This window comes from Miniopterus schreibersii, assembly GCF_964146895.1.
Source record: "Miniopterus schreibersii genome assembly, chromosome: 10".
Taxonomy (NCBI): domain Eukaryota; kingdom Metazoa; phylum Chordata; class Mammalia; order Chiroptera; family Miniopteridae; genus Miniopterus; species Miniopterus schreibersii.
In genome coordinates, this window is record NC_138110.1 from 53,989,776 (window position 1) to 54,005,795 (window position 16,020).

General features: G+C 48.4%; 1 protein-coding gene across 7 annotated transcripts in view; it reads left to right on the plus strand.

Annotated features, from left to right (window-relative positions):
* Positions 1–1,740: 1,740 nt before the first annotated feature.
* PTPRT (protein tyrosine phosphatase receptor type T) overlaps positions 1,741–16,020 on the plus strand; it is a gene marked incomplete at its 5' end in the record, with an annotated part of 804,541 nt that continues 790,261 nt past the window's right edge. For all 7 annotated transcript variants that reach the window (XM_081150334.1, XM_081150335.1, XM_081150338.1 and 4 more), the window contains one exon: positions 1,741–1,828. In XM_081150334.1, coding sequence (XP_081006460.1) covers positions 1,741–1,828 — 88 coding nt within the window. The remainder of the gene's footprint in view (positions 1,829–16,020) is intronic.

Here is a 16,020-nt window from a genome sequence, read left to right on the forward strand (position 1 = left end):
CTGAGCAGAAGGGATCTCTGATTGCAAATGTCCTGAGGGCCACTCATCTCTGCATATCCAGACTTAGCACAGAGTAAGTAAGGCACACTGTTAAGTGCTCCCTAAGTATTTGTAGAATTATTAAGAATCTCTGAGGCAGCCTGTGAAAGTTCCCCTCAAAGCTCCCACCATCCCCACCTGTGCAATCCCACTTTCCTCAGGGGCATGCGAACCAGCACACAGAGAAACCTGCCTGGCAGTTTTTATGTGTGGGACACACTGGCTGTTCTAATAGACTAGTCCAAGCCCTTTGCCTTTTGAAGGTGGGGATAGTGGTGGAAGCATGTGCCTGGGATTACAAGTGCAGGTGGGAGTTAATGGGTCTCCATTCAAGAGAACTGTTCCACTCCACCTAGTGGGAACTTGGGGAGAGAGGCCCTGTGTTCTCTGCCTTAGCAACTCAGTCCAGAGCCTGAGGATCCCCACTATGGAAACCTTGGCCATGCCTGACTTTCACATTTCTCCCCCAAAGTCTGTCCAATCCTTGGAATCCCCAAAAGGATGAGGGTGGGGGGGGGCTGTTGCTGTGCTGAAACAGAGGAAGGGGGGCTTTGGACAGGTTCACAGTGTGAATCTCTTGAGCACTGCCCAGGTGGCCCTGCCCCTGGTTTTTACAGCCTAGGCCTCCCCACTCCCAGGAGAGCAGAGAGTCTTAGCCAAGGGACAGCTCTGACTCTGATCTGTGGTTTATGAGCCCCAACCAGGTCTTTGTTCAGACCAGGAAGAAAAAGGGAAAAACTATAGGGTTCTGTCTCTGGAGAAAGGGAAGGGGGGAAGGCAGCAAGAAAGAGGGGGAGGCCTCGTGCCCCTTTTCCTCCTGCAGCTTGGGGGTTGGGACAAGGGAGAAACGTAGGTGCATAAGGGTACCTGGGCGGCTGAGGTGGGGGTGGGGGGCTGGCGATAGCGGCACAGTCATCGAGGAGCCCAGAAGAGTGCGTGTGTGCGCGCTCGCGTGTGTGTGTGCGTGTGCGTGTGTGTGTGTGTGTGGTTGTGGGGGAGGTGTCGACTCAGATGAAATTCTCGACTCAGGGCGTGCCTGAGACCCCTGCCAGCAGAGGCCCGCCCCAGTTTAGGACAACGCCCCTCCCCTCCCCTCCCCCATTCACTCGGCATCCTCGCCCCGCCCCCACTCACCTGTGGGCTGCTCCCGCTTTCCCTCCTCCCCACACCGCCCCGTACCTGCGCCCCAGCCGGGCAGACGAGGCTTGGCTGCGTGGCGCTGCGCTGGGCGAAGAGGCGAGGACTCTGCGGGGCATGTGGGTGCGGGGGGGTGGGGGGGATGTGTGTAGGCGCGTGACTGTGGGAGAGGCCCCGACCCGGCCAGCCCCGCGGACGGGGAGCGGGGGAGCCCGCGAGTGCCAGGCGCGGGCGTGTGCCAGGCGCGGGCGTGCGCGCGAGGGTGTGTGCGCGGCCGAGGCGGAGCGCGGGGCGGGCGACAGCGGCGGCGGCGTTAGGACTCGGGGGACACCGCCCCCCGCCCCCCCCCCCCCCGCGTCCCGCCCCCGCCCAGCCTCCAGCCTCAGTGCGCGCCGCACCTCGGCTCCGAGCGCAGCGGCGCGGGCTCCCGGAGCCTAGCGGAGCCAGCGGGGCGCCCAGGGCACGCACAGCCCGCGGCCGAGCCGGCGATGCGGGGCCGCCCCGCGCGCGCCCCAGTCCCGGCCCCGGCCCCCGCGGAGAGGGGCTGAGCCGCCCGCCGCCCGGATGGCGGGCATCGCCGCGCTCGCCCTCGTCCTGCTCCTGCGGCTGCAGCTGCCGCCGCTGCCCGGCGCCCGGGCTCAGAGCGCCGCAGGTGAGTGCGCCTCCCGGCTGCCCGCTCCTCCCGGGACCCGCCGCGGCGTCCGCGCGGGAGAAAGTTGTGCGCGTTCGCGGAGGGGCTCGGGTCCCGGTGGCCGGAGCCGCCGGCAGCCGCCCGGGAGCCAGCGAGCCCGCGTCTGGCCAAGTTTCCGCGTTACTTTCCGGCCGCCCCCTCCCCCCGCCCCGCGGGCTGGAGTAACTTTCCGCGGTTGTTGCGAATATTCCCACTTGCTGCCTCCCACTTGTCGGAATCCGTCCCTTGCGTGTTTGGGGCGAGAGAAGACGCGGCGGCGACGCCGGGCGTGGAGCGCCAGGGCCCGGCGGCTCCTCGGGCGGCGCGCGCTTTTTGCGGGGCGGACTGGTCGCCAGCAGGCCTCGGCTGCGGGGCTGGGCTGCTGCTCTCCCGGGTGTGCGGGAAGCTCAGACCGCTCAGCGCACCGCGCCCTTTAGCTGGCCCTTAAGCAGGCGCTGATTGCATGGGGGGCGGGGGGTTAACCACCGAGCGAGCCACCCCCTCCCTGTCCCCTGGTTTTTATCCAGAGCAAATGTGCGCCGGTGTTAAAGGCCCTTCAAGTAGAGTGGCTTTGACCTGTGAGCACGTCTGCTCCTGAAAAGTTTGGAGGACTCACCTTTGGGTCTGACCGTGGGGAGGAGGGGAGCAGAGGCAGTGCTCAGCGTGGGGTTGGGGTTCCCGATGGTAAGTGGGCATGCACAGCAGCCCCCCACGGCTCAGGGGCTTACGCACTTCCAAACTGTACCACAGGCAGTTCCCAGCCCCGAACCCCCCAAAAAAGCAGTGGCGGGAAGGAGAGAAGGGAAGAAGTGGCCAGGGTGTGCTGCCAAGTTCAGAATCACCTTGAAATTTCTTAGCACCAGTTGGCTTTGCTGTGACCACACTGCGTGGAGGCCGCTGGGGTGACGGGGACAGGCTGAGATGGGCAGGCGGGACTTGGGAAAGGCTCGTTTTGGACTGCTGACTACCAGCGGTGCCCAGTATATTATCATGCTGAGAGAAAGAAAGAAGAAAGAAAAGGAGACAGACAGACAGACGAGAAAGGAGCTTTGGGGCAAACGTCATTAAATAGGCTGCTTCTGAAGTTAAGAACCTCTGGAGTGACATCCTGTTGGAAGGAAATGCACTGGGGTCTCCCTCGCTCCAAACCAAAATGGGAACCGAATATGGGACTCCCCTCGCTGGGAAGTGAGGCGACTAGGACGCTTCTTTTGAGGTGTGTGAAGCGGAGAGATGGGGTTAGCAAGGGAGAGGAGAGGGACAGCCACGACACTGTTCTAAAGATGGTGCTCAGTTCTTGTTTTCCCGGGCTCGGGTCCGTGCTAGATGTGCTAGGGAGGGGAGGGAAGGAGGCTGTCTGTGGCAGTCCTGTGGACCCAGGCATGATTCGTCACTTAGATTTTCCGATCCTCCAAGTCCTGGCCCATATTAATAGTGCGCACCTTCCCAAAAAAACAATATCAAAAATATTCCACCGTGCGTCTCGCTCAGTCGGATCTTGGGGTTAGCGTGCGGTAAAACCGTAGCGGCTTGGGGACCCGTTCGGCGCCGAAAGCACGCAGGTTCCGGATGCCCCCGCCAGGTGGCGCTCGCCCACAACGGTTAACATGCAAATCTCGGTGGCTTTCATCTCAGGAACTGAACTTCTCTTTTCAGTGTTTAAATGAGTAATGTGTTTATTCAGCAGCCTTTTGTTAAAACATTAGAGAAGAGCGAGGAGCCAGCACCTTTTCTTCGTTTGCTCTTTGGAACACAGGGGAAAGAGAAGCAATCCTGGAGTACAGTTTGGGAGGAAATCCACCGTGTGTGTCTTTTGGTCCTGCCTGAGCTGGGTGGTCCCTGCAAACCTTCCCGAGCATATACTTAGCAAGTGACTGCGTTTGTTCCACGGGCTCCTTAAATGAGTGGGAGTAGATTGCTTTGGAGACTGGGTGTATTTTAAGCCTCACTCATTTGTAAAAATGGGGATTTTCTGTGTATAGCTATTCATTCTAGTTTCTTGCTAACTAGACCAATTAAGTTAGATTATTTTTCCAGGTTCCTTCATGAACATCTGCATTTGTAGGTGCAGCAATGCTGCCAATGTTGACTTTTAAAAATGGACTTACATTCTTACTTTTTTTTTTCTAAACACAGAAATTGTTGGAATCCAAATCTAGCATAAATAACACAATAGCTTGATTTCCTTTTGAGCATCTTATTTGAAACTTTTGTGAAGTTTGGGTAAATGATACATTTTAAAATTCAACGGCGTGCTCTCCACATTCTTTTAATATGAGATTCCCAGTCTGAAAAAGCAATTTCAAGTTTGTGAGCTTACATCCAGTTCACAGTTGGGGTGATATGTTTTGCTATAACATGTTGGTCACTGTGTCCAGAAGTCTGTGGTTGTAAGCCTGTCATCCAAAGGCAGTTTCCTTCTTCCTTGCTCTAAGATAGTGTTTCATGAGTCAGGATGATTTTTTGTAAGGAATGATAGTGAAAAAACATTTAAAATCATCCTGTTAAAGAGTGTGGCAAAGCATGATTTAGGATGGGTTAAGAAGGAAACAGTTAAACAAACAGATAAGGGGGTAATTGGTCCATTTACTACCGGGTTTCAGCCTTCACACATTGAGAGCAAAAATGGATCCTAGAGGGGGCTGGCTTGAGATCGCAGTTGTTAGCAATGCAGTCATTTAACTCGATAATCATTGCCAGAGACCTCTGGGGAACTGTTAGCAGTACAGTCAGATTTTACTTTCTGTCCTGGATTGCTTGATTTGTTTCCTAATAAAAGAACAATTAACGTGCAAACCTGGCTTGGATTCTGTTTCAGCAACAGTCGCAAACACATTCATAGTGAAAGCAGACCATCTCCTTGGGTTACAACCCACTGCCTTTCTCCTCTACTTCATTTCTTCTTGCCTTTCCCTGGCATAGCTCCTGCAGGCTCCAAGCTGCCAGCTGAGAGGCGTCGGCTGTAGCATGTAACTGTCACCTTTCAGAGCCATGATCACAGGGCATTACAGCATTGTTCTTTTAAGCACAGGATACTCCCGTGACTCTCCAACAGTGTGTTGCTGTGGAAACAAGAGCAATGCCATGTAGGCGGTGGGCCCTTCCTTGATAAATATTTATTGATGATGATGAAGAGATGGTGGTGTCTTGTGGCAACTATGATGAGGGACAGGGAGCTTTGGAGTCTGAAGTCCTCAGTTTGAATCCTGCCGCTGCGTCTCTCTAGCTCTGCCAGCTTGGGCAAGTCATTTACCTTCTCGGATCTCCGGCTTCTCATCTGTAAAAGGAGGATAGTTATAGCTGCCTCAGTGGGTTTTGTGAAGGCTGAAGATGCCGTATGCAGAGTGGGAAGGAGCCTGGTCTCGGCAGGACTTTGTCCTACTGGAGAGCCTTGACCATGCCTGGCCTGGGCACTGGTGTAGGTGCACTGGCCAAGGGAGCATCGAGGACGAGCTCCGTTAGGAATTGCCATTTAGATGGCTGGGTTTGGGTGATGACTGCTAGTTTTTCTTCTTGTTGGAGGTTGATTTCCTGCCCCCACTTTTAGAAAGAGATTTAAAATGAAATTTTCTAACAGGTGCCACTAATACATGTGGCCATTCGAGGGTTTAGACTGGCACTGTTTTAAGGGCATTTACCTTCCTAAATGAGAATTGATTAAAAAAACCCCCACATGGTTGCTCATTGTAACGGAGAAGTGTTTGGGTTTATTCTCACTCCCTACCCCCCTCCCTCATCCAATCTTCCTTCCCCCAGGGCCTGTCCCCTCCTCCGTTTGCATCTCTCACCCAGAAATCAAGTGCGGGCACTCTAGGGCAGTGGGGGTGGGGGAGAAAGATGCTTTGTGCACTTGATAAACAACGGAAGACTAAACAACCATAGAGAGGGCCATGGCACTCCAGAAAAGAAAGAACAGAGCTACGAGGTTACTGAAGATAAACCATGTCCGACAAGTGTAATAGCATTTGCCAGCACTTTACAGACCTGGGGCCAGGAGGCAACACCACGTAGATGTTAGGAAGCAGCTGGAGTGTCTCTGAAATCTTATAAAATGGAGTCGATTGGTTTGGAGAGGAAGAAAGCCATAGTTTTTGTTGTTGTTTTTTTTTTTTATGGATTAATAACATTCAGATGCAGCCAAAGGGACAGTGGTATCACTAGTGTTGTGTCCAGCTGGGCCAGGGTGGCCAGTTGGGGTCATGGGGTTCAGAATCTGGTGTGGGCTTGCTGGACACTTTTATTTGCCTGGGAAACAGAGACACGAACATGATAACGCCATTTATTTATTATCTGTTAGTAAGAGTTTCAGGCACTAAAGAAGCTACAGAGGGACCCAATGAGGATTCTATGGAGAGATCCCAAGGAACTGACCAGAAGTCAACTGTGAAAAAAATGAGAATTAATGGGTCAGAAAAGTGGAACAGTGAAAGGGCAAGGAGCCACTGAGAACTGGTGATCATTTGGCCTATTTTATCCCAAATGTCAGCATTATTTTACTTGGCCCATCCTAGGTATTTACACAGTGGCTGCTCAGAAGCCATCAGGCTGGCGGAGAACTAGTACACTGATGTGATCCACAGTGTTACAGACTTATTTTCATTTCACGCTGGAGTCGGACTGCTGCCTGACACACACACATCCACTGTGCATGAGTGGAATAGATATACATTCTTTCCAATTTCTCAAACATTCAGCTTAAAATTTTTATTGGGTGCTGGAGGGAACAAAAAATGGTGAAATTACTTTGGTAAGCAGTTTGGCAGTTTCTTTAAAAAGTTAAACATATATGTGCCATAGGATCCAGCAATTCTACTTCTAAGGATGTACCCAAAAAGAATTGGAAACATGTCTACACAAAGACCCATGCGTGAACGTTCAGGGCAGCATTATTTATAGTAGCCAAACACTGGAGGCCATCCCAGTGACCACTAGCTGGGGAATCCATCCAGTGGAACAGGGCTAGCAACAGGGCTAGCAACAGGAAGGCATGAACTATTGATATACTGCACACCACAACATGGACGGACTTCAAAAAGCATTATGCTAAGCAAAAGAAGCCAGATGCAAAAGATGACACATTATATGAAATATTCAGAAAAGGCAAATCTATAGAGACAGGAAGCAGATCAGTGGTTGCCTGGGGCTGGGCACAGGAACAGGGATTTATAGAGAAACTATTTTGAAGTGATAGAGAGATTTGAAAACTGGAAGGTGGTGATGGTTGTGTAACTATATAAATCCTGGCTCCCAGCTTGGGATGTGTCCTTGATAAGTTACTTCTCTGTTCGGAACCCATATTTCTGCAGCTGTAAAAGTGGGCACAGCAAAGCTTTGGTGCTGTAAGAGCCAGAGATCACACCAGTCAGTCATCCAGCTCTGTTCCTGGCATGGGAACAGCATTACTCTTAGCCTTTGCCAGTTTCCAGAATAGTTTGTTGCATTCGTTATTTGAAAGCCATTAGTTTATTTTTTATGTATTTTTTATTTTTAGTTAATTGTCATCCAAAGATATTTTTTCCATTGCTTTTCAGAGAGTGTGGAAAGGATGAGGTGAGGGGGAGAGAGACACAGGGAAGAGAGAGAGAGAGAGAGAAACATCGATGTGAGAGAGAGACCTCGATTGGTTGCCTCCTGCATGAGCCCCGACTGGGGCTGGGAATCGAACCTGCAACCCAGGTACGTGCCCTTGACCGGGAATCGAACCTGTGACCCTTTGGTGCAAGGGCCGACACTTCCATTGCTGAGCCACACCGACCCGGGAAAAAGGCCTTAGTTTTTGATTGTCTCCCTCAGCTCTTTGGACTGTGAATTAAATCAATGAACCAGCATTTCTTTCCCCTCAGCAGTTTGGCGTAAACGAAGACGTTCGAGACTATCAAGTTTTGCAAAGCATCTGAGCAGTTAGGTGGCTCTGCTCATTGCTGAGTCATGGCTACTGAAACAGGTCTTTGAGAGCTAAATTGGCAACATCTATTAAAATCGAAGATGCCGGTACCTAGGGCCCGGGTTTTGTGGGGTGTGGGTTGGCGAGGGGAGAGAACAGACCATTCACCCGTTTCCTTCCTCGTTAAGCCGAGGAAGCGGACATTCCGCAGAAGAGTGGAAGCTCCCCGCCCAGGGCCGCGCAGCACTGCCCGGCCCCTTAGCTTCCAGAGGTGAGGCCAGAGCTCCGTACCTGTGGGGTTTTCCGCCTTTGTAGGGGGCTTCCCGCAACACCCGTGAAGAACATCGCACGGGTGGGCCCTGTCCTGTTCTTCAAAAGCTGTTTACTAACCTTGAACTTTCCCAGCACCTTGAGGCTCACCCCCATCCAGTGAGAACAGGGCCGTTGCCCACACTCCCAGGGCCAGCGTCCCAGGACCTTGGAGCGCCTGTTTCCTTTCCGATCGCCCCAGCTCCGCTTTACCGTGGTACCGAAACCAATCCCGGGGTCACAGACCCGGTTCCTTGCTCCCCCGTGGCTCCTGCGGGCGGTTTTATATCCGGCCTTCCATTTCGCCCTGCGTTTGACTCTTTGGAATCAAGCGTGAGTTAATGGGTTCAGGCCAGCAAGGAGAAGTTTTGAAAGAGCACTTAATGCTTGACCATCATGAGTGAGTGGCTTTGGAAGGTCTGGACTTGCTTTAATCGACTATAATTATTGCTTATTACTGCTGCTCAAATGATCACAGGTTGGTCAAACCAGATTCATTTTCACCATTTTCAGACATTTTTTGAGAGCATCCTTACTTTTCTGTGACAACAAGGATCTTCAGGCTCACCTCTAGGTTTTCTCTCGCAAACATGAAGTCAGTTATTTTTTTAAAACAGAGTCCTCGTCTCTTTCAGTGGTGACATCAGAAACTGAGGTGCACACTGTGGTGTTCTATTTGAACGCTGGAGTAAAACAGAATAAAACAGGGACTGCTGGTGATGGCAAGGATAGAAAAAGAAAGACCATAAATAGCACGCATTATGACTGTTTATATCTTTGATTTTTTAAAAAATTGATTTGAGCACAAGAACTTACTCTAATTAAAAATATTTTTTGACATTGTCATGCTATGTGTTTAAATTAGAGGCCAGTTAGCTTAGAAGTTGATGTCATCATTTCTTTTTTTTTTAAGTATCTTGGAATTGACCCCCTAAGTGCACGGGTCCAGATGAGTCTCATCTCTCAGTGTTTCTGGGGCACCAACTTTCTGAGAAGAAGAGAGACAAATCCTAGTCTCCCTCTAAGGGAGGGAGATAACTAACTGTGTTAGTTATTGATCGCTGTGTAACAAGTTATCCACCCAAACTTAATGGCTTTATTTTCTCACCATTTCTTTGGGTCGGGAACCTGGGCGTGGCCCTAGCTGTGTTCTCTGGCTCTGGATCAGTCACAGGATGCAATCAGGTGTCAGCTGGTGCTGCAGTCAACTCAGCTCGAATGGTGGCGGGTCTGCTTCCAAGCTCACTTGCATGGTTGCTGGGAGCATTCAGTTGTTGGCTAAAGGGCCTCAACTATTGACTAGAAGCTGCCCTGGGTTCCTTGCCAGGTGGGCCCCTCCATCAGGACATGGTAGCTGGCTTCGTCAGAGTGAGCAGTTGAGAGGGCAGGAGAGAGTGTGAGCAAGACAGAGGTCAGTCTTTTAAAACTTAAATTTGGAAATAGCATCCCATCACATTGGCCGTTTTCTATTTGTCGGAAGGAGTCATAGGTCCAGGGCACACTCAAGGGGGGGAGTCACTCAAGGGCTCGGATACTGGGAAGTGGGGGTCCTTGGGAGCCATGTCAGGAGGTGCCTTCCGCAGGAACCTCAGATAATAGACAAGGGTAGGAAACCTTGTATCTTGGAGAAAAATGCGAATATAACTTTTTAAGTGTGTCCAAATCTTTTAATTCTTTGTATTATTTTGGGCACGAGTGTCAGCTCCTTGTCAGGCTTTTACTCTTTAAAGACCTTTGAAATGAGAGATTCACTGTCTTAGAATTCACTTAGCCCAAATCTTAAGAAATTAGGAATGTCAGAAAGTAAAAATGAATTAATGTAAAGATCCATCAGAAAAGTTTTCAAACTTTACCCTGAAAGTTGAAGTACTATAATGTTTTTATAATACTGTAAATCTTTCACACTAGTACCCAGGTTCTACAAGAACCGATTTATAAAAAGCTCCAAATAGATTAGAGCTATGATATAATTTAGCTGAAATTTAATATTTTTATTAGACTTCCCAGCTCTAGAAGTTAGTACTTACATTAGACTTTTTGACACATTTCCAGAAGGTTTTTAATTGTCACGTAAAACTAACACTGAGGATTTAATAAGTTACAGCGATTAAAAGTTTTAATGGAAATATACAAATAGTTGTGTGGATCAAAATATGTCCTGCCTGCACTTGTAGTTCCAATTGCTGTGACAATAGTACAGTCATTACAGAAAAAACTTAGTCACAGTATTTTTTCAGGTTGGGGCCCACGAGATCTTCCAGTGAAGGATAGTTTTGTCAAAATCCAGATGTGCAGACTAACCATTGGAATTCCTGGTGGGGACCTGCTCCAGGGATCTACCTGTTTTCACAGATTACCTATTTGTCTGGGACGTTGGCAGTGGTCATGGTTCCAAAGGTCCCATTGTGCCTGTCTAGGCATTGCCTGTATTTACGCTGGAGGGTCACACCAATTTATGATGGTCCCAGCCCCAGGCCCTTTTGGAGTCATTTCTACAAGGTGACCCTGGGGAAGCAGGAGTCAACACACCCTGAGTTGGCCCTTCATCTGCCCTGGGGAAGTGCTTGTCTGGCCTCCACTTTCAGGGGCTTGGATTTTTGAGCACTTTCTCAATTATTGACTGTCATCTCAGTCCTGCTGGGTCAGGCTGTGCAAGGTTGGGTGCCAGGCACCCCTCTGGTGGGAGAGAGGAAGGGAGGGGCATAATTTCCTAGGCGCCTAGGTCAGGGCTGCCGCAGGTGGTTATGTGGAGCCTGCTCCGCCTCGCATGCAGGACGGGGGCAAGGACCTCGTGCTGCTCCGCTGCAACTGCTTGATCTCAAAGCCATTTCCATGCCCCTTCATCTGTTTCCAGATCCTGAGCTCATTGGCATTGTTTCCTTTTGTTCAGTGAATCTTCCCTTCACCGAATATTGTCCACTTACTATTCCTTCACCTTTTGTGTTACTTTTCATCTTTTGTTATAGGGACGCGTGTGTGTTGGGGTGGGGGGCATGGTTTCCAGCTCAGAAACTTCAGCAGCCAAGACTTTAAGCCAAGATTTTAACCTGTCTCAATCCAGAGGTGGGGGGGAGGCATGCCCACCTGTTTTCAGAAGCGGGAGCATTGCCGGCCTCTTCCCTGCATCTCAGCTGGCTCCAGCTCAGGATGGTTATCTTCCTCTCAACAGAATTGTCTGCAGCAAAGCAAAGGGCAGCTTCTAGACACTTGGGCTGCGTTGTCTTGAGGCCATTTAAATTAGTTTGATGGAGGAGCTGTGGAACTTCCTGGAACAGAGGAAACTTAGAATTTTCATCTATTGCGATGCTCAGTTTAGACATGCAAACACCTTAGCTCAACCCAAGTACCAAACCACCCTGGCTTCACACAGGAGTTTAAAAAACATTTTTTTGTATACAAATCATTGCAAAATTTCCATCTCGATGAACTCTTTTGAATATTTTGCACAGATAGTGTGTGTTCCAGGTAGGACTTAATTTCTGGGACTGCACCCTTTGAACACCATCTTTGGTGGAGGAGTGCAATTAACCTGAACAAATCGCAGCGTTCCAAGGTCACCATTGCCTGTAAAAGATGTACGCATATTTTAAAATAGTGTATCTTTAGTTTAATTTGGGGCCACTCTCCTTATTGGTCACTTTTTTAGTGAAAGTTAGTCAAGTCAGAGCTTTCTTTTATTATCTTTGCTTTTTCCCACATGTAAGACATTTAGCACACATTTCCATTCACTTGCATACAGAAGCGTACTGTTACTGTTTTTACCTGAGAATTGGCTTAGCAAACACAGAAGCATTTCTCAGTTCCATTCTCATTGCCTCTCACCTCCCAAACCTCAGCAGCTATCATTTGTCCCTGGAAAGTTGCTGACCACCTGTTCCACCTGGAGCTCTAGGGTTCCTTGGTACTTGCCCCATCCCAGGTTACATTTCCATATGTCTCTTTGGGGGCATCCCTTTGCGATCTATAGATTCTGAGTCAAGCTTCAGACATTTCTTTCTTTTGGGGTCTGAACTCTCTTAGTCTGAGCTACCGTTTTGGCTCATATAGAAGATTCTGGGAGTTATGCCATGGGCTCATTGCCCTTTGTTCAGCCATCTTTTATTATATGTTAGGTCCAAATAATTGGAGGGAAAGGAACAGTGGATGCATTTTATTTGACTCTGCTCTTCCCACAAAAAATTCCTGTGGTTCAGTCTCGTTTTATCCATTGTTTCCCACCTAGACATTCTGATCCTCAACTAAAATCTGGCCACAATGAGGAGCTCTTTATGCCTGTCCCACTTATGACACCAAATGGCATCGTTTCATATGGGTTGCAGATGATGTGGCATAGACCTCATATGTACTCTCAAACTTTCATAAATCCCTGACTTGCTTACCTAAAGATGCAGGATATCAGGAGAGTGACGTGAACACACAGAGGAGCAGCAGATGTGGTATGTGTTGGCCTGATCTTTTTGGCTTCTTGGTTCCCTAATGGGGTGCATAGTTTCTAGTGACATCTTCAACACTGGCAGAATCCTGCTTGTGCCCAGAGGCAGGATTCTTGCTCTGCAGCTGCCCTTTTATATCAGCATCTTGGAAGAGCTTATGCTACAAATTTGAGCATCTATTAAGGACTATTTACAAATATTAGGCTCTTCTGGTTCACAGGCCAAACTCATCATCTGCTAGACCATCTTCTATAGGAAGGAAAAAGAATCAATGTTATGGATGTAACAATCAAATATGTGTTAATAATCAAACCATGGATGTTTGTGGTGGTATAAAGAGCAGGCTGGAAGGCTACATTCCTTAGGAGAGTCACGGGGAGGAATGGGGCTGGGATGGTAGATAAAGGGCAGCTTGGCTTTGTTTGTAATAGTCTATTACAGCTGAAAAGAGGAACATACTTTAAGAAAATTAGTTAAAATTAGTTAATAATTTGTGATAGAGAAAAATATAGGTGTTAACTACATTTCTCTTTGTAATATACCTGCATTTGTTTCCTTAAAAAGGAAAACTCCTGGAGTTTAATATTTGTTAGTAAAGTGCAGACGATAGAGATTTTAAACATATGTACTATTTTCATCAACCATTCTTTTGAAACAAATTAGGTCTCATTTTCCATATGGAAGACCTTCTTTCAACGCCTGTAATGATGATTCCTGTGGGAGTTCTAAGACCTCTGCGTTGGTTAGCGGGAGAGAAGAGAGGATTGTGTCACAGGTGCAGGGAGGCAGCTGAGCAGGAGCGGTTGGGGTCCCAGTGGAGGGGGCCTCATTAGCCACTGTGCATCCCCTTCGCACAGCCCTTCTCTCTCCTGGGACCTCCATGGAGACATTGCAGAGATTCCTCCATGGGATAGCCTTTGGTCCTGGGTTTTCTTGGGGCCCCAAGAAAGGCACATCTGGTACCCGGGGATCATGTTGCACAATCTTTTCAATGTTTAGAGATACCATAAACCTGGGCATAGTTTTCCCATCTGTGAAATGGCTTCTGTGCTCCTTAAGGGCTGGGGTTCTAGTCTCTGACTTTAAGAGTTGATTTTTTTCCCCCCCTGAAAATCAAATCGTTTGAGATGCTTGATAGAGGTTTAATATATTAAAAATCTACCCTTTCCCAATTAATCAGTTTTGTTGTCTGACACCATCCATAGTTTGCTTATTCAAAAGGAATAAGTTGTGAAATCCCAGGTCTAGGAGATGAAACAAACAGAATCTGTTTCCGGGACTGTTGTTGTCAAACAGGGACTGCGGTGGAGCAGTCGGATTAGCACACAGCAGAGGAATTCTCACTCCCCCAGGATGAAGCTTTCTAACCCCAAAGAGCATACAGAGGAGAGGAGCAGTTGGCTCTTGTTGGAATGGAAAGCAGAAAATATAGGGCGATGACAGGCCATTTGGTGAAATGATGGATGAGAGGGGAACAATAATAGGGAACCAGATTCAGAAGTTATGAAAATCACAGGTGCACCTGGGTATGTCTGCAGATCAGAACAGTGCACACTGAACGCCAGGGGAGTAAATGCAGGAGAGGAAATGGCTACCAGATAGCAAACACTAGCTCTGCTGCATGCTTTAAATACTTACAGCGAGCCAGACATTTTTCTAAGGCTTTACTAATTGTTGCTTATAGAGTCTTCATAACAGTCCTATTATATTGGCACCGTTATCATACAAAATGGGGCACAGAGTGGTTAAGTAGCAAGCTCAAGTCACTCAGCTGGTGAGTGGTAGAGCCATGACTTGAACCTGGGCAATTTGAGGCCTGAATCTGTTCTTAGCCACTATTTTTGCTCTCTCTGTAGTTTACTTTGTGCCCAGTGCTGTGCTAAGTTCATACTCAGGGGAAACATTCACATCCTATTTGAAATTCCTGGGCCGAAAGCTTTCCTTCAGAATTTTCTATGAGAATTCCTTTGGGGGAGTTCTAAGACTGTTTAATTCTCATAATCATCCTGTGAAATAGGCATGACAATCTCATACATCAGATAAGAGAATCGGCTTCATGGAGGTGCAAGGGCTTGGCCACTGTTACACTGGTGTTTGTCTCATTTCAGAGTCCAGGTTCTTAACCACCATATGATGTTGAATGTTAGGAGATTTTTATGGCCATAAGAGGTGTGGGAGAGAGGGGCTATCTTCCTAAGAAAATGCCCCATTTTCCTCCCAAATCAGTCTTAACTATCCTGTCTTATGAGAGGGTAGTTTTGAGGGGAGGACCCTCATTTGTCCTGGAACAAAAGTTGAGCCCCTGGCTGTGGCTGCCACTGATTCCACATTGGGGGCCCAGTTATTGAAGCTGCCACACCCCCAGGAACTCAGATGGGATGAGGGGCTCATCCAGACTGTGGTCCTTAGACCTCTGGTCTCCAGCAAACAAAGCATTTCAGGAAAGCACTTTTGGCTGGACATAGTTTGTTGAGTTTATTTAAGCCACAGGATAGCTGCCCTGTGTATTTAAGAGAGGTGATTACCATTCCAGTTTTACAAATGAGAGGCTGAAGGCTAAGCCATCTGGTAGGACTGCCTTTGAATTCATAGGATGCATCAGGTGTTGGCCGTCACAGATTTTGCTGCAAGAATCTTTGATTCTGAAATATAGGGGCCTATGTAATTTTTTCAAAATTAAATTTAGTGGGGTGACACTGGTAGGGCCTGTGTAATTTTCTCTCTAATCTCCAAAGGCCCCACATGCCGGCCATTAAGTTTTCATTGTGCGCCTGCAACAAAAAATGTGTAAACCCCTCTCAATTTCTACTCTTGTGACAGCAGTTTCTGAGCTTGGTCCCCGCTCTGACCTGACCTTTGGTAGTTCTTGGCTGTTTTTCCCGTGGAATCAGATCTGGAGCAGGTGGACCTATGTGCTTTGTCATGAAGGAAACCATAGTGGTTAAAAGTGTAGGCTCTGACCTTGGACTATGTGGGTTCAAGTCAATGCTGTGCTATTTATAAGCTGGATGACCTTTGAACAAGTTATTTGAGCCCTCTGAGTCTCAATTTTATCATCTGTGAAATGAGGCTAATAATAGTGACTTGCTTGTAGGGTGGTTGTAAGAAATCAGTGAAGTGATATGTGAAATGCTGAGCCTGGGGCCAGGCGCATGGTAAGTGCTCAATAAATGCCAGCCATTTTCGGTGGTGGTGCTATTGCTGGAGCAATATTGTCTGAGCTCAGTGGAGCAAAGCGTGCATGGCTAGGGTGACCAGTTGTCCTGATCTGTCCAGGATGTGGGACCTTCAGCGCTAAAACCAGGCATGTACCAGGCAAACCAGGGTGAATTGGTCACTCAAATGCCCATGCAGCTCTTCCAGAGTGATCTGATTGCATATGCTGTGCAGGCTCCTGCAAGTTGCATATATAATTCATATTCACATAGCAAAAAAAGATGATCTGATATTTGATTTGCATTTTATAGATGTCACTGTAGGAAGAAATAGACTAGCTTTTGTCAATTTCTGAAATATCACCACTAGAGGAGCTGTCTGGGATCTGGTGG